Source organism: Mycteria americana, chromosome 3, assembly GCF_035582795.1.
Source record: "Mycteria americana isolate JAX WOST 10 ecotype Jacksonville Zoo and Gardens chromosome 3, USCA_MyAme_1.0, whole genome shotgun sequence".
Taxonomy (NCBI): domain Eukaryota; kingdom Metazoa; phylum Chordata; class Aves; order Ciconiiformes; family Ciconiidae; genus Mycteria; species Mycteria americana.
This window is the reverse complement of record NC_134367.1, coordinates 92,530,948-92,553,459: the sequence shown is the minus strand read 5'-3', so window position 1 is coordinate 92,553,459 and position 22,512 is coordinate 92,530,948. Positions and strand designations below refer to the sequence as shown.

Below are 22,512 nucleotides of genomic sequence, written 5' to 3'. Positions count from 1 at the left end.
TAACTGACTTTTTATAAACCCTAGAAGAAAGCACCTGTTCTCTGGAGAGCAAAAGGTATCTTTAGTATCCAATCCTTGTGTATCTGTTCTGCTTTCACAATTTCAGCCATTCAGACAATTGATGAAGCATCTATTTATTCCAAGAACTTCCCTAAAGGTTTCTGTTCTGCTGTACAGTTTTATGGTTTTATGCCCAATGAAAACTACTGTATGCGCTTAACTCTGGGAACAGGCTAGAGCTTTTTACTCAAGCAGAAAAGTATTGTCTTAGGGTAAGAGATAGCTTGTGAAGATAGGAAAGGAATCTTCCTGGCTTTCAGTAAGACATGAAGATATTTGAAACAGGGTTGCATAGTGAATACATTATCAGCCAAATGCTTTGAATTCTGGCTCTGCTGATGACTTCAGGGAAATTAGTACCTTATCCTTGAAATGCAGAGGACAATTTTGTCGCTGTGCTGTAGATCCGTGTGCACAGATGCTGAGTATCTTAGTCCTAATGCCAGCAGGAGTAGGATTTTTTCGTACAAGGTTTCAGTTCAAGTATAATGTCACTGGAGGATCTGCCTTGTAATTCTCTGGGGAACCCTCTTAAGTTAAATATTTATCTAAACCAGATTTTTTTTTCTCCCCTCCTGTATGGGAATTCATCCTTGTTTAATTTTATTACACATTTTCTGTGGTGTTTCTTACCAAAGCCCGTTGGCTGATCTGCCCTCAGGGCACTGTGGCACAAGTGCTTGTCGCATACTAGGAAGATGCAGGCTTGGCAGGGTGTTAGGCACCTGAGAGAAAGAATGCTCATCCAGAGAAAGCTGGTGGAAAACACTTCCCTTTTGTTCCTGTGCCACCTGGAAGGGTTGCCCAGAAAGCTTCCCTGCAGGGCACATTGTTCTGGAGTGTAGGTACAGCTCTTCCCCGCTTCTGCCAGAAACAGAAAGATGAACATATTTATGTCTCGGAACAAGTTGCAGCACGACACCGTGTCCCAGCAGCTATGTACATGAATGAAGGGAAGGAAAAGGAGTTTTGTTACAATGAGACAAAGGTTCATTTAGGAATCTCATTTTTCATTAGCGTAATTATTGTGAAGTCTGAGTTTAATTTCTGGTGGCACTTTTTTTTTTCCTTGAATTATTTACATTTCCTGAACCACAAAAGATAACAGCTTCACAATTTATGATTTTTCTCTGTAGAGTGAAAAAGTATAATTAAAAATAAGACATACAGTAGAATTAAATTTTCAAACTGCAGCTTGGAAGTTTTTCACAGAGTACAAAGCATAAAAGAAGCATGGAGCAGTGTTTCATGCTGTTCTGCAGATGATTGCAAATCACACTTGCTTTGTGAAGTCAAAATTTGTCTTAGGTCTTGCTTTCTTACTGGGAACAAGGGTGTCTCACACCACATCTCCACTTCAGTTATCATGAGTAGTGTAGTCCAAACAAGTGGAAGGTGTTCTGTTATTCTTAGCACAGAAAACATGATTACATGAAATCCCATTTGTTGTCATGAGAGGATTAGAAGCCTGTTTCTGCATGATAATGTTTTGCTCTTACCAGAGCTCAGGCTGTGAGAAGGGAGATTGTGGAAATAGTCTACTCTTGTAGAACTGTCCTTGCCAACAAAAGGTGATCCATCACGGAAAATATACCAATAATATAAGAGGATAAAAGCAGTTCTGGAGCATCCTGCAATATACATGCCATTCTTTCCCTAGGCAATATTGAGGAACCCTAGATACAACTGAAGACATAACTGTATAGCATGGGAATAGCCAATTCTGATACAAACCTCTCCCGGCCCAGCTTGCTCAAATAAATGACACTGACCTGCTCTGAACAGATCCTCTAGACAAGCAGGGTTTTTGTCTAGTGTACTGCCCGCTCCTTCCACCGCTCTGTCTCAATATTGAGAGGAAAATTTCCCCAAAAGGTGTTTAGACTGGTGCAGCTGGGCTGCCTTTCCCTCCCTGTTGTCCCCAGGCGCTGGGGATGCTGAGGTGAGGGGGAGAACGACAGGCTCTCCGTGCCTCTCTGTTGTAGACAAGTTTTGTTTTCAAATCCTGCAGCCTGTATGGCACAGCCCGATCCATCGTGTTTAGTTCCTCAGCTCTCGTTTCCACGTTTGCTGCTTCCCAAATCTATTACTTGAGTTAATAAGCAGTGGGGAGTTAGTATTTGGACATCCTTTGTTTGTCCAAAGTTTTCAGGAAAATAATAATTTACTTTTAGCTCGGTATGAACGTAAGGTTTGATCCAGGTGCTCTCAGTTTGATGTTCCCCGCTGTTGATGTGAGTGAACCTCTTTAATACCATGTGGATTCTTATCACCCTAATCCTGACACACTGTGTGTACAAGCAATGTAAAAACATCACCTCTCTTTTCCCGGAAATCAGAGACCCTGTGCACAGTTCCTCCCTAGCTGGAATCTTCCTACACTTCAGAAATGTATTTTTCTCTGCTAGCTCCCAGCCACTCCAGCAAATGACTCCTATGTAGCTCTGCAGTTGATTTATGCACCTTTAATAAGTCCCCTGAGTCTTCACTCCCCTTCCCCCTCCACACATTTGCAGCTGAAATACCTCAGCATCCTGTATCTTCCGAGTTAACTGTATTGATGGGTCAGTGTCCCCAGACATCCAGCACAGATAAAGAGTGTAGGGAATTGAGAGGCTCTGGTTTGGTTTGGTTAGCTCTAGCTCTGTGCTTTCAGGCTGGAGCAAGATGTGCTCCAAGTATTGAAGGACCGGGCAACACTAACAAAACAAAGAATTTTTTGGTTAGTGGAGCTGTCTGAAAAGTTGGCAAAAAGCCCCAAAGGAAGGGCTATCAAAGCATCAACTAGAGCCATCTTAAATGCTCCAGGCTCTTTGCGCTTAACACTGAGCTTGTTTTCACCTGACAATTAAGTGAGTTGGCCTGGACTGAGTACAGGTGACTGAACATGAAAAAACTCAGCTGCAAAAATGCAGGGCGGTAAACAGCAAAGAAGTTGTTGAAACTTGAATCACTGTATCTGTGTTGCACTGTATACCAACATAACGGCACTGGTCAGAATCCAGCTCTTTTCTTCACCCATGAAAAAGCCAGATCCACTTTCAGTGTTATCCCAAGTTGAATTTGTTGTGTGGGAAAATGAGAGGTCTGAGTAAAATTTAACCAAGCTAAAGATGCAGCAAAGGCAAATGTTAGCTGTTCACTTTCCATGGCTAATTCCTCAACTTTTCTCAGGTAAAATGTAAGCTCCCCGTTGCCCAGTCTCTGGTTGCTCTGCCTGGATGATCTGAACCGATTTCTTATAGACAGACCTATGCATCAGTCCCTGCCACTCACAAAAACATACTGGGTCTGATGCAAAACTAGTTGGAATTCGTTGTTGTGAATTTGCATTTAGTTACATTGTGCCACGACGATGCTGGTACTGATAGCTGTTGCACAGATCCTGGACTGAACCCCCCCCCTTTCTAGCAGTGGTTGTTTCTCAACTTCTGATGAGTCTTGTTCCTTATTGTTATATTATTCCTATTTATTTCAGCAGCTCTGAACTGACTCTTGCTGAAGCCAGCAAGTTAACTATTAGCTTCACAAGGAATGTAATGGTGCACTTGAATAGTATAAACATACTCCATATCAACTCTGCTAGCTCAGCCTACTTGCTTCCCCTCCTTCTTATGTAGTGGGGTGGTCTGACAACTACTGGTTTTCCGGGAAACGTATGCTTGTCCCAAGTTCTCCCTGTGCTTCCTGTTTTATGGTTTTAGGGTTTTTTTGTTGTTTTGGTGGTTTGGTTTTTTTTCTAACCCTTTATCTGAACTAGAATGAAAGATGTCACTAAAATTCTGGGAGATGAACTAAGTGTGTGCATGTGCACATACACAGAGAAAGCAAGCGTGAGATGACATGGGGCTTTCCTGACCCATTGAAATCACTACAACCTGAGCATGAAGATTTTTAAAGGAAAAATCTTGTCTTGAATACAGCTGCTTAACTTCTTTGTGCTTTATTTCATGAAGAAACAGCAACATGTATTTGTCTAGTATTGCTATGGTGACATCCAGTCACAGGTTGGTGAGGGAGGCAGTGACAGTGCAAACACAAAATCTCATGAGATGTGCATGACTTAGATGTGACCTTGCCTAGTTTTGAAACTGGTAGCTTTTCTAACAACTGCTCCAATGAAACAGATGGAAAACGGAAATACAGAATTTAAAAAAAAAAAAAATCAAGCCAATTTGCTGAGTTGGTCTTATTCTGTTTCCTTAACACTTGGTACTGGCTTACAGTGGGCAAACAGAAACTTTTGGGTCCCTACCCAACTGCTTTAAATACTATTTGTAGTGATCTCCACGCGTCACTCCAAGAATGCTTTCTTCATGCCAACTTCTGGCTGCATCAGCACTGCATCTTTTGGCACTAAGGTAGCAGCAGGTCTTGCTATAAAAATGTGCCTGTCAACACTGAAGAGGGAGTCTAGACTTCAGCCATAGACAGCTGGTAAAGCAGACAAATACCTAGAAATTAACGGGAAGCAGGGACAGTGTGGCAGCATCTGTATGAAGTTGCTCTTGGCTTTTACCCAGGGAGGTCACCTGCTCTGTATCTTCGTTGTGGCCCACTGGTCAGCCCTAGCCATGTATGCACTGCATGGGGTTTCTCTGGACACTACACTTACTCCACAGGTCCTCAGCTCCTTCTAGGGGGTCTTTGTAAGTCGTCTTCCAACTCGTGTTCCTTCTGATTTCACCAACTCAGCCTGTACTTAGAATCCTGCCCCCTTAGGAAGAAACTCCTGCTGAAAATATCCCAAATCAGGAGGGAACTACTGCTAGTCAGTATGCCTAGCCCTCTGCCCCACCCAGATTTTGTTCCACTTCCTCGGGGTTAGGGAAGATGTGAAGGTCTTTTCTAAGATGGCTCTGAAGTAAGCAGGCATGTGTGGCAGACTGGGGAAAAGAAGACGGGAGTGGGGGGGGAGGAGAGCTGCTGCATCATGAAGATATGTTTTATATATGCAGTAACGGTCACCCTTCACCACAGGATAGCCTTGATTTTGTGAGAGGTTGCTCTGCAAGGGTCCATTAAGGCTTGTTCAGCCCCGAGATTTCCTTCCTGGCACTCCTGACTATACACCAAGGCCAAAACAGCACAAATTGGTCCCAAGGGCAGTATGGATCCCCACCACTAGAGTACACAGATGCCCCGAGTATATCGATGCCAGCACTAAATATAGGCAGGAAAAAGAGAAAGGAAAACCAGTCTGTGGGCTTGAAATAAGGGGAGGTGGAAGTGAACTGAAATGCCAGAGGGAAGAACATAGCATAGGAGATTGTGCAGGCTGAGGAGAGATTAACAGGTATTAGAAGAACACCAAAGACATGAAAGAATTCAGATCGATGCTGAGATGAGCAGCAGGGAATGTTCTTAGCAAGGAGCATGAGGAAGTTGAACACAGATGGCAAGGTTGAATAAGCAGGCAGACCTGAGAAGCTGTTAAGGGCAGGATGGAGAAAAACCTCAAAATCCAGAAATGGAAAGCAGGTGAAAAGTATATGAACAAATATCTGAAATAATAATACTTTCCAAATCAGAAATAATAATTTTGTTTATCTTGATGTTAGAAAGCCATACATAAACTAAGCAAAGGCAGTGTAAGAATAATTTTATTTAGTATTTTGGTAACACAATGATACATCTCAAAATGACCATAAAAGTTAGCTTGCTGAACAACTGCGTATATTCTAAACGGGTGCTACTAAATTTGAGCAACTTCACAGATTATACAAGGCATTATTTGACCAACAGCTATACAGTGTGTGACGCCCTGACAGACATGAGCAGTGTGAATGGACATTGCATTAGTAGCCAATGCATAGTTAAAGCTTTTGGAAGAGTACAAAATTGCAAAAGCCGTTTTTATTAAAATATGAATTGGTGATCCTTGCATTAGAATAACTATTCAGTTGTAGGTTACATCCTTTATATTTTTTTTAATAACAATACTTACAAAGGTACAAGGAAAATTGTCTTGCTAGCATTTGATCTAATGTAGATCTCCACATGAAAATGCCGAGTATCTTATAAAGCTTTTCACAGGTATAGGCTAAGTTCTGGGATATCACAAACTTGTACGTAATTCAGAAAAACACCTGAGGTTACTCCTTGTGTATGTAACAGAAAGCTTTTTTTTCTCTAAAGAAAGAAGATAGATGCCATGTGAAGTCAGAGACTTTAAACAGGTACATTGCTACTGTGTGGAGTTATGGAGCATTACTTTTAGGCTTGATTCAGGTTTTTAAAATCAGTAGTGAAGCTTCTACTCAAGAAGATCAGGATTGTGTCGTTAACCCAGCTCTTCCCAATGTCACTATGAGTTCTGTCACTGCTGCCAGCGTGACTCAGACTGGCCATCTATCAGAAGAGCCAGTGCAAATCTTTACTTGCTTAGGTCTCAGCAGAGCTACTTTACTGTGTAGCATTGCACCCTTATTTTTCTAGCTCTACTAATACCTGATTTAGTACTAGGCTGAACACAGCAAGTCATGGGAGGTACTCTCATTCCTGATGGATTTCATATGTAATGGAAGGTGATCTGCAGCTCCAAAGAAGAGCCCAACACTTTTCAAAATCAGGCATTTACATAGGGTTGTCTGCTTTTTAGAGAAATACATGCAGCTTTGTGTACACAAACATTAGCCCGAGGTTCAAGGCCATAAAGTTTCACGTGGGTGTTTTACTTTAAAATAATAGGTTGGGTTTGTTTGGGGGGGTTTTTTTGGTTGTTGTTTGGTTGTTTGTTTTTTTTTTTTTATTATTTTATGTCCTTTGCCTTGCAAAAATTTTAAAAGTACTTTTTCTTCAGTTAATGGGTACATTAATTAGGACATGTAATGTCAGTTTTCCTTCTGAGACTTTGTTTCAAGCAAATAGTACTAAAAATACATAGTTGATTTTTGGATATACCATTTAACTCAACCCAACAGAATGACTAGTGAGCAGTGGTGTATTTGCTGTAAGCTTTACTTGAGGCTTGTGGCATGAAAGTTTTAATATGAACCCCCCAAATTCTCACTCAATACATTCACTAAATTCTCACTTGGCCCATGTGGATTTTACTGGACTTACCTATGTGCCTAGGGACAGGGATATTAACTCTTTACTACGGAAATACAAAATTCAGCTATACCTTTATAAAACTTTCTAATGCAAACATCTATTTTCTTCATGAATATGCTAATGAACAGATTAGCATACATTTTGTATCACCCTTGTCATTTGGTGACATATCAAATCTGATCTTTCAAAACTTAATAAAAAGTTACTACATTAGGACATTCTGTTCATTCCCATATAAAATATGAATTTTATTTTCAAATGTGCTTATAAGCAAGTTGGTTTTTTTTTTGTAGTCATTTATGTAAACACTTTGGAATGCTAAAGGCGAGACTTTACATTGTCATTTTACCAAAAATCTTTTGAACGTTTATTACTGAGGCATTAATGTACATCCCAGCAGTCACAACACAGGAGCTGCCATGTGCCTATGGCGGTTTCCAGTAGACTGAATTCAGAGGCAGGTTGCAGTGATCCAAGCAACCTTTTTTTTTTCCCTCTTTTTTCTTTCTTTTTTTTTGTTTTTTAAATAAGAGATTTCACTTTGGGATGTAGAGTCACTGAAGGCGAACTTAGAGTTAAGGCACAGCACATGGAGACATGGAAAGCATTGTACAAACAGTTCCTGGAGATACTCCAACCAGTCGGTAGATAAAAAGAGCTTTACAATGGTGACTTCTGTGAAGAAGCTAGGAAAGAAAAGGCTTACTTTCAAATTGCATATGTTTTATGATTTAATATATTAAACTGTTCCCCTGGCTCTCCTTCTAGAATTAAAAAGAGGACTGGATTATACCTTGTGCAGTTTTCCTTCCTGCTCTTGTAACTTGTAATATCGGCTATTTTCCAAACAGATCACCAGAACAAACTATAACTTATTTAAGTCTAAAAAAGAGGGAGGGATCATCTTTAGATGCAAGGTTTGTTGCTTAGGCATTTGCTGACAGCTGATTTTCATTGGCTGCTTTCTCTGCTTGCAGTCTTTGGACAGCCTGATCGAGCAAATCCATGCTATCTCTAAGCGTAACATTCAAGGTAAATGGCTTAGGTTTAATGGTCAACCCATAGGTGAAGTCCATTTTAGGGTCCTCGTTTGGATTAGCCGTAAAATTGCACTGATGCACCAGTATGGAGGTAAAGAGAAACAGCTGCACCTTGGATAACTCCTCTCCAATACACCGACGTTTTCCCAATGAGAAAATCATCACGCTACTAGTAAGATCTTTATTGATGAATCCATTCTCATCCAGGAATCTTGTTGGATCAAAATCCTCTGGGTTGGACCACTTTGCTGGGTCGTGATTCACTGACCACTGATTAACAAAAATGACTGTGTCCTTGGGAATGAGGTAGCCCATTATGAAGGTGTTGGTTGTGGTGGCATGTGGGATAGTAACAGGCACAAAGCTGCTGAAACGCATGGATTCATACAAGAAAGCCATGATGTAGGGCAAGTGAGGCTGATCTTCAGCACATGGCAGACGGTCTCGTCCAACAATCCTATCCACTTCTTCTTGCATTTTAGCCTGCACATTTGGATACCTGTCATTTAAAGTAAGACGTGTGTATGTATGTAACGCTTTCAAAAGATTTTCGCAAAAATTATCCTTGCTGTAAACATTTTTCACAGAACCTCGCCCCTCCCCTAAATAATGCGGTTTGAGCAAAGTTTAAATATATTGCAGGAACATGTAGACCCTGATGGAAAACTTTATGAGAGAAAAATCCAAACTTCCTGTGCAATGGTGTCGCTTTAGATTTGCTCAGTTTTCACTTTAGTGTCACATGTAACTGATTCTCAACATAAAAAATGAAACTAACTTAAAATGTGCTGAAACTGAATATTCTGATCCAATTTTGAAAATTAATTCTAAAACTAAAATTACTTGTCTCTTCTAAATACTGGGCTTTCCGTGGGAATGAGAATTTGGTTTTCCAGCTCTGTATGTGTCCTCTAAAAGGTAGCATGGAGTTTGTTATCGCTAGACTTATTGCATGCATATGAAAGTCTGCAGGTTTTTAAACTGGAAAAATCCCTTCTGATAATTGTCAGAATAGCCTTATTCTGACAATTATCCCACTCTTAGTTTGTGTATACTTTTTCTAATTAATATCAAAATATGTTTTCTTTATAATGTATTTTAAGATGACTGTCTTGAAGTCTGGATAGTTTGGAAGACTACACAGTAACCAAACAAGATCAAAATATTAATAAATTTTGCTTATTTTCTTTTGCTTGTCTAAAAGCACGCATTCTTCCAAGGAGCCTTTGTGAGCTTTAAGCATTCAAGTTTGGCTTCTGTGTCCTTGCCCTCTCCTCCTGCAGCAGACCCGCACGTCGACTGCTGGGGAATTGTGAGAAACGGGGAGAAACCCAACAGGTTGCGTGAACACTGGGCGTCATACCCTTAGCTCGACGCGTTATAAATGTTTACCTGTTTTTCAAGAAGCGGCTCAGTAGATAACGTTTGCGTAAGCCTACAAGTTATGCAGGTGATGAAAGACAAAGCCGGGACAGGCAAGAAAATCGGCGTTATGCCTCCTTCTGTCGATCCGCCTCCCCCAGCCGGGATTTCCCGCCGCAGGAGCGGGGCCGGGGCAGCGCCGGGCCGTGTGTGCCCGCACCCGCCGCCGGCCCAGCGGGCCTGCCCGCCCCCCCGTCACGCCGTGGCGATCAAGGCACACGCTGCTGGCCAATTAGCCTAATCGCGGGTTTGTGAACCGGTGCGCGAACTCTTTATCTTGCTTGAGCGGTTGTTACCCCGTTCCTACGATCTCCTCGATCCTGACCTGGTAAAATCTGCTCCTTTCAGGTTTTATCCGGCTGCCTTTTTGCCAGCCTCTTCACGCACCATTACCCGACCGCCGGAGCAGGGTCTCTTTTACCCTTTCTTACCTTTTTCGGGCGGGTTTCCCAGAGCTTCCGCGCCAGTTACCGTAAGCGGCTGCGGCGCCCCGGCCCCCCTCGGGCGGGCCGCTCCCTCAGACCCTCGCCCCAGGGGCCGCCGCTGCCCCGGCTCTCCCCGGACCGAGCGGCTTCGGCGCTCGTTTGGGCCGGCTTTTACCGCCCGGGGAGCCTTCCCAGCGGCGGCTTCGCCCGCGCAGCGCCGTCGCAACGGGGACCCCCCAAGGCTGGCGCTCGCACCGCGGCGCCCCGGGCCGACTCCCGTGTGCCCCCCTCCCCGGGGCAGGTGGGGCGCCCCGGCCTCCCGCCCCCGCCCGGGCGGCGCGGAGGGCCCGGGCCGGCCCGCCCCGCCGGCGCCTACCTGATGAGGAAGATGAGGAGCCACTGCAGGGCGGTGGAGAGGGTGTCCTGGCTGGCGCCGAAGATGTCGGTGACGGTGGCGGGCACGTGCTCGAGCTGCAGCCGCGGCTGCTCCCGCTGCAGGCGGATGAAGGCGTCCATCATGTCGCGGGGGGCGGCCCCCGGGCGCAGGCTGCGCTGGTGCTGCAGGAACTTGCCGCGGACGAAGCCGTAGAAGTCGCGGTTGAGGTCGCGGAAGGCGCGGTAGGCGGCGCGGACGGGGCTGGGGAAGCGCTGGAGCCAGGGCAGCGCGTCCACCAGGCTGCCGGCGCCCACGGCCCGCCCGAACTGCTCGTTGCGCCCCACGAGGCGCAGGAACTCGCCGTCGCCGTGGCTGTAGCGGCGGCCGAAGCACAGGGCGCTCATCACGTTGGCCACGGCCACCACCAGGACGCGCGAGGGGTCGAGGAAGGCGCCGCCGGCGCTGCCGCGCACCAGCAGCGCCACCAGCGCCCGCGCCTCGCCCACCAGGTGCCGCTCCAGCAGGCGGCGGGTGGCGGGGCTGCCGGTGGAGAAGGCGCGCACCGTGGCGTGCGCCGCCCGGCGGTGCAGCTTCCACAGCTCCGAGTAGCCGCCGAAGGCCAGGCTGAGCCCGCCCGACACCAGCTGGAAGGAGGGGAAGGGCGGGCGGCCGGCGAAGGCGGCTCCCTGGCGGACCAGCGCCTGGCGGATGGCGCGCTCCCCGTTCAGCACCACCACGGGCCAGCGCCCCAGGCGCAGCTGGAAGACGGCGCCGTAGGTGCTGGCCAGGCGGGCGAAGGAGAGGTGCGGCGCGCTGCCCAGCTGCGCCGCGTTGCCGATCAAGGGCCAGGGGAAGGGGCCCGGCGGCGCCCGGCGCTGGCCCTGCCGCCGGCGCTGCTGCTGCTGCAGGAGGAGCTTGCCCAGGTGGATGGCGGCGAGCAGGCAGAGGAGGAGCAGCAGGGAGCCTTGCAGGGGGGGGATGCCGCGCAGGGCTTCCCCGAGCCTCTCGAGGGCCATGCTGCAAGGGAAAGGGAGGGGTCAGCGGGCAGCGACCCTGCCGACAGGCTGGGAAGCTGCCCGTCGCCCGCAGGCAGGGAGAAGCCCGGGCGGGCGAGGGGGGACGGGGGCGCGCTGGCGCGGCGGAGGGGAGCGCCGGCAGCCGCCTCGGCGCTCGGAGTCGGGGTGCGTCCTTGCCTCCTGCGCCTAAAGCCCGCCCGGGTCCTCTGCGAAAAACAAGGGGTAATCGATGATCAGGTGGCAAGCGCTCAATAGGGGACCAAAACCGTATTTGGCGGCGGGGCCGCTGCTCCCTCCCCCCCGGCAGGGAAAGTTTGCAGCGGGGGATGCGGAAGGTCGCGGCTGAGAGAGGCAGAAAGGGAGGCAGGAGGATGCTCTCGCCTGACGAGCCTCCTCCGCAGATGCAGGCAGCCGCCGTGCGCTGGAGACAGGTTCATCCCGGCGCTGCACATCGCTCCTCCCGGCGAAAGGGGCTCCCCCCGCCGCCGGCGGAGCTTCCCGCTGCTCCAGAGAGGAAACCTCCGCACACGGCCACGGAGCCCCCCTCTGTCCCGAGCCCTTCCCTCCTCCCCGCACCTTCGTGCCCGTCGCGGCAGCGCAGGCTGGCAGCCGGCGGCCCCGGGGATGGGCTGCGGAAGATGCCTGAGGTCCCGGCGTGGCAGAGCTGACTGGTCCCGCTTCCGATCCCCGTGCCCGGGGACCACCCGCTCCTACCGTTTGCTCCAGCCTGTTTGAAGCAGGGAGGGGAAGAGGGGGTGAAATAAACGGCCACCTCGGGCGCCTGTAGCAGAACTGACCTGTTGCACGCTGCTTCCATCCGAGACCTCGGGGAGGATGGAGAGGAGCCGGGCAGCCGGCGGCAGCTCTTACGGGCAGCCGCGGGAGGAGAGCGGCGACGGCGACGTTCAGATCCCAGCCTCTGGGAAACTCATTAGGATCCCCGGTTCCTGTCACCCGGAGCTTGGCAGGTCATGTGCAGGCAAATGCCAACTGCCCCCGATCCCAGCGCAGAGTTATTATCACCTTCCCAGCGCTTTAACCCTTCGGAGCTCGCCCCGCCGGCAGCCACCTGCCCGGTGCAGCCCGGCGTACCGGGAGCGAGCGGGCTCCTGCCGCCCCCTCCCTTCCACCCGCCTGCTGGGCTGCGGGGACGGGACGGGGCCACCCCAGTCCGCCGCAGGCAGCGAAGGCGAGCGGCTCAGAGGGCGCGGGGAGGACGGCCCGCTGCCCCCAGCCGGAGCCGGAGCCGGAGCAGCCGCGTCTGGGCGCCCGGCATCGGTACTCGCGGCTTTAAACCCGCCGGCATCCGCGGTGCGCGGCGCGGTGCGGGCGTGCCGCAGTTAGCCCGGCTGACAAATCGCCGCTGCCTGGCCCTTCCCCTGGCGTGAGGGGTCGCAGCTATTTGCCAGCTGCCCTTGGGCCCTCGCCAAGTGGAGCGGCTGAGCCGCGGATGCTTTTATGGCCGGGGCCAAAAGTTTTAGGGGAGGAGGTGCCGGGAGGGGAGCGGGGTGGCGGGCGGGCTCGCAGCCCTCTCTGTGGGGAGGCGAAGTCTCGCCTGCATCTTGGGGGCTGAGGAAGCCGGAGAGCTTCCCCTCCTCCGCCTGTCGCCTCCCCGTTGCGTGCGGAGTTTGCATTGCGTGAGCCGGGGCTGGAAAGCCTCCAGCCATCTCCTCCCCGGGCCCCTACCCCTCCTCGCAATACCTGACACCGGCTCGGGGGGGAAGGAGGCAGGGAAGCGCCGGGCCGCTCGCACCACGGCCGGCCCCGCTGCCCTCCGGCCTCGCCCCCGCGCTGCGCTCGCTCCTCTCCCGCTCACGGCGCTTTTTTGCTCCCAAATCTGGCACCTCCGCCCGCCCCGGCAGGGCTGGCGAGGGGAGGGGAGCGCGGCTGCGGCCCCCCAACCCCCCCCGGGCTTCCCGGCGCCCCGGGGGGAACCGGGGCTGCAAACCCCCAGGCGTCGAGGAAACTGTTCCCCAGGAAATGGGAACGCTCCTGCTTTGTTGTCGTCGTTTTTGCTGTACCAAGCAAAATTAAAAAAGACAACATTTATTGCAGATTCTCTACAGTCACGCCATGAGAAGAAAAGAAGGTGTTTTGGTAGCATTTAGGGATTAGACAAAATTAGATGCTGGGAGTCAGCCCAGCTCAGGGTGTGAACCCAGGCCTGGCCAGGCTGCTACTGCTTCTGTCTTTGCGAAGAGGTGTAATCCTGGCTGCTGTCACTGTCCCGGGCTCCTCCAGTCAGCAGTGCTACCTTTTGCTCAGACTAGCATCTGCCATCTCTCTCTGTGTGCTTCAGAGCGCGCTGTGCTTCTTCCTGCCATTGCCAAGTGACAGAGGTGTCAAAACCACTTTTCCCGAGCAGTGCCAGAAAAAGGGAGCTTCCCTCTTCCCAGCCCCATCTCTGGGCTGAACTGGAAGGATCTTGCAGTCCAGCCCAGCACATGGCCCAGCTTCAAAGAGGAGCAAAGGTAGCTCCATCCCTATGGCATTAAGTTTAGGGAAAGCTTGGAGACAAACTAGGCAGTTTGATCTCTCCATCACCATCAGAAGGTTGAAAGCAAATTTCACATGCTGTAACCACTCAGCTGTGGCAAAGTGGCCTGTCCCACCCTGACAGCCACCCTTCCCTCCTTCATTGGTCATATGTCAGAGGAGAGACATGAGCTTCTCCCTGCAAAGAGTGTTCTGGGCACTGGATCTGAGTGGTAAGGACTAGCTTGGGTAGGTTACCTGAGCTCTGGATTACAGTGCTGGGTATTTGCCATTGCCAGCAGGTAAATTTGCCTTTTTCTTGATGAACGTGGTAATCAGTTGCCTAAAACCCAGGCATTACAGCTCGTGTTAGTAAGTCCCTTTAGGGACTTCCTTTCTTCGATGCAGGACTTAAACTAGTTGTATTGCAGTCAAAGCGAGAGATTGCCATTTACTTTGGAGCAAACAGAACAGATGCCATTCCAGCTCCATGTAAACCTGAATTTATAAAGAAACAGTGTCCTCAAGGTGGCCAAACTCTGGTTGCAATTCGTAAGAGGAAGAACACCTCAGGATGGGGCTGCCGGAGGTGACATGCTGTGCCATTTCTTACCTCTGCTGCAAGTGGCCCTGCACCCACCTCACTGTTTCTTATCGGTTCAGTGAGTGAGCGTGGGTCCAGTGCACTCTATGCTTTGCATCCTACTGACATTTTTTCTCAACATCATACTGCAAGTGGCATTGCTTCCTGGCCGCTGGCGGGCAGAGGAAAGAGCACACTTGCACTACTGTGAGCTGCAGGTTCACAGTTTAAGGCATAAACCCAGGAACTGCAAGTCCTGGTACATTTTTTTTATGCTGTAAGAAAACATTAATTTCTTTTTTTTTTTCCCCATTTCTCTTTGGTCTTCAGGAGTTCTGTTGCTGTTAGACAGGAGAGAAAGAAAAATCTGTTTTAGATGTTTTGTTCTGTTGTGGTAGTACCAGCTGGTCTCCCTGTGCTATGTGCTGTACAACCAGGATATTTACAGTCTTGGCTTACTATTGCATCTATTACAGCATGAGTATTATTTTGACTGTATGCAATGAATGTTCACCCAATTTTCTAGGCTCTGATTCTATGTGGCCTTCATTAGTCCCTTACAGTCAAGCATAGCTTGAGTGAAGCATTTTATCACACCAATGAATTAGTGTGGCACCAAAACGCACACAATGGATGATCAGGCCCTTGGTCTCTGTCATATTCCACAAATTGCCTTCCTGCCTACCTCTTTATTTACTCTTCTCACTTCTTTTGTTTCTAGAAGCATAGAAGTTCAAAATTGCTCTTAGATAATGCATGTTTCTTTTTTCCCAGTTCTGGGGACTTAATTCAGATGCAGGTCCTACTGAAGCCAGTCCTAAATTCCTGAGTCAAAGTTAGATTTGTTAGGCATCAAAGACTGAATCACTGAAAACGTATGCCACCTAAAATGCATTCTTTCTTAGGCCTAGAAAACCCTACTTGATGTAAGATATGGAAGAATAAAAGAGTTGAAGGGGCAGAAGTGGGTGGGTTTGGGATTAAGGGAAAGGAATTCAGGCCTAATCTGTTAAAAATTCTGATTGATTTGACAGGAATGCCAGATGCAGGGGGCTGGCAGAGTCTGTGGGGGCATCAGGACCTCTGCGACTCTGAATGAAGGTGCTTTATATATATGGGACAAGAGTCCTTGTTGTGGAGGTAAAAGTTTGATAAAGGAGGAGGAATTACACAACCTGGAGAGTCTTCATTTGCCCTTTAAGAGGAAATTTTTATCTCTCTGGCAGAGTCCTCCCTTTTCCAAGAAAACCTCTTAACCCCTAAGAGATTTTTTACAAATGTTAAGAATTACTTACCCAAATAAGGGTTTGTAGACTCAATTCTCAGTTTTTCTTCTAACTATGGCAGCCATTGGCTTCCCTTTTGGACACTGGCAAGGTGCTCATAAATCCTCATGAGCAGCAACTGGAATTTCTCAAGGACTTGACCTTGTCCTGTTTCTTTCCTTACCTTTTCCTTTTGCAGCTTTCCATGGAAAGCCTTCCCACACTGGGTTTCTCTGTCCCATACCTGGGACTATGTGTCTTTTTCTCCTCTCTCTTAATTTTACAAAATCTCAAGGTGGATTATATGACAGTTGAGCAATGTTTTATCCTGGGATTGATTCAGTACAGAGCTTGTACAAATTGTTTACAGTTTATAGAGTGATCCAAGCCATTCTTCGTTAAATAATCCCTTGGAAATGTTGTTTCTGATTGTTTCTGAGTGTTGCACAATACTATATAAGATGAATAAACAAGTACCGTAACTGTAAAACACAAAGCACTTGGAAACTTAAGCAAATGCAATATCCTGTTGTTTCAGGCTGCTTAAAATTGTACAAGCGTTCCTATGTACCGCTGGAGTTTGTCTCTAGTCTCAGCAATACTGCTGTTAAGTCAGGAAAATCACCATTAAAACAATCAGATTACAATCAGAATTAGAACCTGTAAGCCTCTGCGTTTACAGCAGCTCGCTCAGATTATGTTTACACTGCAATCCGGCACGATGCAGAGTTACCACTATGCTTCAAGTATCCAGGAGCAGAAGATCTGCACTGGCCACTCAGTCCAGACACAGTGCCACCCCGGGGCAGCGGGCTCTGCGGCCACCATCTGTGCTTGCCGCTCTGCACCATATGGATGTGCCTGCTTGCTCGGGCTTATCTACACAATACCGAATTGCTCAGTGTTAAAACTAACCTGAGACTTGGGTACCACGAGTGTGGACAATAATGAGATCATGTCTGATGCAGGTTCCTGGTTTTGCTCGGTTTGGCAGCTTTCTTGTGATGCCAAGCATGAGATGTAAGCAAAATATGAGGAGCCACATCCTCAGCGCTGCTCAGAGTGCCAGGCATACACAGGAGCCAGCTGTAGCTCCATGATTCAGGGTTATATATTTAGGCCACTCACTGTGGCCTAAAATAAAGCATTTGTGGTATGCTTTTTACAGCATATGTGTATGGTTACATACCACATTCTTAACCTTTATTAACTTGCAGCTTTCCTTCACTCTTCCCTGCATTCCCACTGACTTCCCAGCTCACATTTTCAATTCTCCCTTGCTATTGAAAAGCCTAAATTTGGCTCTTAATTCTGAGCCAAATTCCCCCAGCTGCTGCAGGAAGGCAAGAAACCTCCCAGTGCTTGCTGGGGCTCAGCTCAGTGCTGGTCTGAGTTGTAGCCTCTCCATCTGTTTGCATTTTCCATGTTACTTGCAAATTACGGGCATACATTGTGGTCCGCTTCCACACAGGTAACGCATAGGTATGATTACAGAAAATGAGCACAGAGCGTTATACTTAATTCAGACATCAAACCTGATTATGAAACTGTTTTAATTTTGCATTGCCAAATTCCTACAATATTTCTTTCCAAAGTTTGCTGTCTTTTCTTGACAGTATTAGGTGAAACCACATAGCTAAGTTTTTCTTGAGAGGAAAACACAGAGCTGGTCACTTTGTGGCTGCCCTTTGAGAAGCCTTTTTAAACTGTCTTCTGCTATGAGGCAAAAGAGCAAAATCGAATTTACACACTGTTGAGCACTCATCCGTGGCATTTTATGTGTGTCTTTGTATTTATATATACAAATGCTCTTTATTAAAGTACTCTGAAGGAAGCACTCTGAAGAAGACGGACAAAAGAGCAACATTTAGGAAAGTTTAGACACTGCTCAAGATGTGCATTATTGTGTCTATCCTAAACACGTGAGGTGTAGGCAAACTGTTGTGCCTCCTCACTCTCCCTCTTGAGCAAAGGGGCTCCCTGGGGCACCTGGCAGCTTTGCATCCTCACACTGCTTCTGAGGTTTGCAGAACCAAGAGCTGTGTTGCCAAGGTCCGTCTTTCTTTTGAAGTATAGAAATCTTATAGTCTGTATGATGAGCTAGGTTGCTCTAAAGCTTAAAAATGGTAACATTGCTTAGGGCCAATAGTGTTAACATGTTAACAAGCAGTAATATTATATTTCTCATTTGTTTTCCAGACTTTATTGGGTGCTGTATTAGTAGTGGTGATACGAAGCTTGTAGTGCACGTGCTTTACTAACGCTGAGAGTTTAGTATTTGCTATTTTAGAAAATGTGAGTGCGCTTGTATGCTCAAGCATAGTGACAGATGCTAGCTCAAAACAGCCCTGGGCTACAGGTGAAAGCCAAGTCCACTTCACTCACAGGCAGAAGCATATTCTGTAGGGGTGAAGGTTTTGAAGATTTACCTGTGAAGTTCTACGAAGTCTTTAATACAGATGTGCAAAATATGATTTTTCAGAGTTTGGATATTTGTCCAAATTTGAGCGAATTGTCAAGGGAGGAGCAAAAGGCACAAATGTGAGAGAAAAGATGTTACCCAGACAAATGTCAAGTCCCTGCTTTAGAGCTTGAGGCTACAAAGCTTTCCAGAGAAAAGGCCACAACCATGTTTTAATAGGAACACATTTTCCTTGTTCTCATGAATGGGTTCAATTGTTTTTGGACTGAACATTTCTAAAAATTACAATGTGAAACATGGAATTTTCAGGGACAGAAAATTTCAGGCCAGATGATTAAAGCTGGTCAAAGCTATAAGTAATGGAGGACCTGGAGTTTCCAGCTAAGACAACTCTGTCCAAGTAGACACCATGACTCTTCTGCACAGAGAGAGAAGATAGTGAAGCGCAGATGGTATGGAGAAACTTACAGTTCTTTGATGAGAACATGAGTTTTCCTATCTTGTGTCCTAGATGTCCTAGCCATTGCTTAGCTCAGCCTATGAATGTTCAGCTCACCACTTCCCAAGCAATAATTTCCCATGACACAAATACCGGTCATTTGGGTTCTTCAGTTTGTATTGCAAGTGTACCATTCTTTGGTGCCTTGACAGCAGAAAAACTTATCAAAATGTTAAAATAGGCAACACAAATTGAATGTGGTAGCCCCTAGAGCAATCCAAGTTGAATTTCAGAATTCTCCTTCCTTCAGAGAATAAACGTGGTTATGTAGTGGGGGATGCAGGTCTGACCTAGGTAAGGGAGCTGCACAGAGGTGTGAGCCTTACTTTGTCCCGTTATGATACCTTCAATCTTGCTGCTAAGGGCGTTCTTGGGCTGGGCTGCAAACATTTAAGAGTACTTCAGAAAGTGATGCCAGGGTCTAGTATAGTGTGTGTACACACACACATATATATATATATATATGCTTTCTCTTTTGGGGTCATACTAGGACTGTTGCTGAAGCATAGTGTCAAGTGGAAAAGGCAGGTTCAGTTCTAACTTCTGAAAAGCCAGCTCTGCTTACCTGCACGTTCAAGTGGATACACCAGACTTGCTTGCACTACTAGGCATGGACTCCCGAGGGTCTGGGTTAATTTCTTGTCCAAAGGATTGACATTTTAATAATGAGAAGTTTTCAGCATTTTAAAATAATATTATCCTTAGTACTGCTCCTTTCAGGTTTTCAGGTGCTCTGAGAGAGGAGGTGGTGCTGGGCGCAAACTGATTGTCGAGCTGGCAGCTGAACCAAACAGGAACACAATAATTTGTGCTTCATGAGGGCTTTCCGTAGCTTTTGATCATGAAGAGACAGGCCTTTAGCTGGGATTTCCCAAAGGAGATTCATGTCACGGACCTCAAAAATTTCATGTCAGTCAAGGAGTTGCTGGTAAATGTCACCCTTTAGATAGTCCTGCCCAAATGAGCGAGGGAACATGCTCACCCGCCTCCTCCCTTCCATTACTGCAGGTCAATAAAATGGTGAATAGTATTTGCAAAGAAGCTGCAGAGTGATAGGTTTTCCACCAGAAACAGTGGTTCTGGCTACATTGGCTTTGCTAAAGTATCCTGTCAGATGGAAATGTGTGAATCCAGACCAGGACCTTCAGTGCTTTGGCTGCTGAAGTTCAGCTGAGGAAATGTTTGCACATCCCTCTGCAGCAGGGTATTCTTGGCTTCCTCTGCTCTGTTGTGCAAGGGTTTGGTGTATTTGCCTCCAGCGGTAACTGCATTTCAGTGGTAAATGAAATGACTCAAATTCTAGGGACTGGGATATGTGTGGGTAATACTCTAGCCTATAAAATTATTCATGCTGTTCCCTGGGGTATGGGAAATGGGAGTTGTTTATTTGCACATTTTTTAATTTGCAGAAAGACTTGGAGAAAGTATATTCAAACCAAGGGGATAAGGGAAACTCCCTTTGTGGTATCTGTGGTTAATGATGGAAAATTGAGTTTAGGAGATTTTTACAGTATTCCATGTAAGGGCTGTAATCTTGATCAAGACAGTTGACTCCTCTGGTAAGACAAATAATAATAATAAAGATTTCCTCTGGCCCTCAGTAAATTCAGCAGGGAGAGAAAACACTCTTGACACATACAGATTGCTCCTAGAGTTCAGAAGCAAACCCAAGGAAGTGTCCGTTTCTGAGCCATTCAGGTCTTCCAACCTTCTGCAATGGCAGATTAAAGACCACGAGGGAAACAGACTGCAGGTGCCAGTCAGGGCAGGTTTCGTCTTGTCACAGCACTCCGGGAAGAGGCATTTGCTAATGTCTGTTAATCTCGTGGCACGCCAAGGGAGAAAGACAGAAAAAAATTGCCATAAATTCTTCCCTTTCCCAAGCAGCCCACACCCAGGCTCAGGGTGGCTGCAGGAAGGCTTGCTGGCTGCCTCCAGAAGGGAGAGCAGCGCGGGAGCCCGTGCCCACCCCGGGGCGGCAGGGCGGATCTGGGGTCACCCTGCGGGGTGCCGGCTCTGTCAGGGAAGAGGGGATGAAGCAGCCACAGAAGTAGCATTGCACTGGAGGTGCGCCCTCATGGCAAAGGTGAAAGCAGCTGTAGCTGAGACCTTGAGAGCAAAAGTCTCCCAAAGAAGAAAGCCCAAAGTCCATCTTGTCCACTGTCCTCTCCCGTAGAAACACTCTCACTCTACCTACAGTCAAGGAGGAAGAGTAAAACGCTGTGTGGCACCGTGGGGAAGAGGTAGCAGCAGTGGAGGTAACAGGGTGCTTTACCAGATGGAGGGAGAAGGCAGGACTAGGCACAGCTTGGGGCGCTGTAGGGGATGGCTTTGGCCGAAAGCCAGGTTTGCCCCTGTCTTTCTTTTGAGGTGTAAATGGCATGCAAGGAGGCTCCTCTCAGTGGCTTCCCTGTGAAGATAAATATCCTGATCCCCCGGTTATTATCCCCCTGCTCTCCTCCCCTTCCCCCTGACTGACTTTGATTATTGTAACTTTACATGCGCTTTTAATTTGCGTGCAGGCAAGTACAAAGGCACAACCGGATATACCTGTTATTTGCCAATGACCTGAAAGAGTATAGTTTATGTTAAGCCTTGGGTTATGGTAAGGTTTGCACGCGATTCCTCAATATACATGCTGCAGGCAACTGATGGATGGAGGTGATGGAGTGTGGAGGAAAGTTTTAAAGTGACAGAACCTGATTTGGTTCCTACTCAATCCACCAGTTATGTAAAGGCCTATATTGCAATTTTGTGTAGAACCCAAGTCTTGCCCTCTCTTCAGGCAAGGAATGTACGATCACATTATCCGGGCTGTAGTTTGTTCATGGCTGCTCCTGCAAGTGATCTCATGAAAGCTTTATGAAAATTAGGCAAAAAAGGTGGGTAGGATATTTACACCTCCCAGTTTGTACATACTCTGGCACGGCAGGGAGAAGATTGGAGGTGGAGGAGGAAGCTACAAATGAGATGATTCGTGGCAACGGGGTCAGCGCTGAGCGTGCAGGGATGCAGCACTACTACTGAGGTGTGGGGGCCTGTGATGGAGAGGGGATCCACATTTTACTGCAGGGGTCTCAGCCCCCCACGCTGCAGGGAGAGATTTCATTTGAGCTAGCCTCCCTAAGCAAGATTTACAGAATATCCAGCACTCATGGGTTGCCTGGTCCTGCAGGAGAGGAAGAGAGACTAGTTAGTCTAGTAGTTACAGCAGAAGACTGCAAGGAGATGTGGGGTCCAGTGCCGAGCCTGCACACTGACTTGCTCACCCTTGAAAGTAACCACAGAGAAAGCCAAGTGACATTTTTAAAAAATTTCATTTCAGTGATTCCACATCAACTTAGCTAGGTCTTCAAGCAGAAAGGAAGTGTTTTTATCTGCCAGGCAAGTAAACTAACCTTGAGGTCTGAAACTTGAGTGGTTTTATTTCTGGTATGTCTCTTAACCCAGTGTTAAAGGCTGCACCAAAGGAATTAATTAGACATTTCTTTTGAAGGTTCAGGAAAGGGAAAGGATCCCGTTCATTCTCAGCACCACCTCTTATCTCCAGGGAAGTGAGAACAACATGAGTTAAATGCAGTTTTATGGGACTTATGGGACAGACTTTGTTACTCACACTTCCCTCAGAGACAGTGGGACAAGGTACAGAGAGTCAAGTGCTACTCTTACAAATGAGGCCATCATAAAATGATTGTTAAAATAACAGAAGACAAGATGGACCTATTGTTACAAGAGCGCTGTGTAAGTTTATGTTTCTGAACATAAGCACATTTAATCTTTTCTGTGCCTCAGCTTCCCCGTAAAATTGGGAGTGATAATAGTATGTGGATCCACCTAGTATCCGTTCTACTGTTCTCTAGCTTGTTAAGATAG

The 22,512-nt window shown here is 47.4% G+C and overlaps 2 protein-coding genes across 2 annotated transcripts in view; one reads left to right on the top strand and one right to left on the bottom strand.

Moving 5' to 3' along the window:
• RMDN2 (regulator of microtubule dynamics 2) overlaps positions 1-22,512 on the top strand; it is a 115,714-nt gene that overhangs the window by 65,289 nt on the left and 27,913 nt on the right. The gene's annotated exons all lie outside the window — the stretch shown is intronic.
• On the bottom strand, positions 7,978-12,212 carry CYP1B1 (cytochrome P450 family 1 subfamily B member 1). Its single transcript, XM_075497404.1, has 3 exons — positions 12,193-12,212; positions 10,380-11,396; positions 7,978-8,655 (listed from the first exon to the last, which is right to left on the bottom strand). Exons 1-3 carry the CDS (start codon positions 12,210-12,212, stop codon positions 8,043-8,045), a joined length of 1,650 nt encoding a protein of 549 aa, XP_075353519.1. The 3' UTR covers positions 7,978-8,042.

Excerpts from the sequence above, each read along its gene's own strand:
- CYP1B1 (XM_075497404.1), bottom strand. The coding sequence starts at position 12,212 with ATGGAAGCAGCGTGCAACAG. Across the intron at positions 11,397-12,192 it reads ATGGAAGCAGCGTGCAACAG|CATGGCCCTCGAGAGGCTCG; the intron begins GTCAGTTCTGCT and ends TTTCCCTTGCAG. Across the intron at positions 8,656-10,379 it reads CTCCTCATCTTCCTCATCAG|GTATCCAAATGTGCAGGCTA; the intron begins GTAGGCGCCGGC and ends TTTAAATGACAG.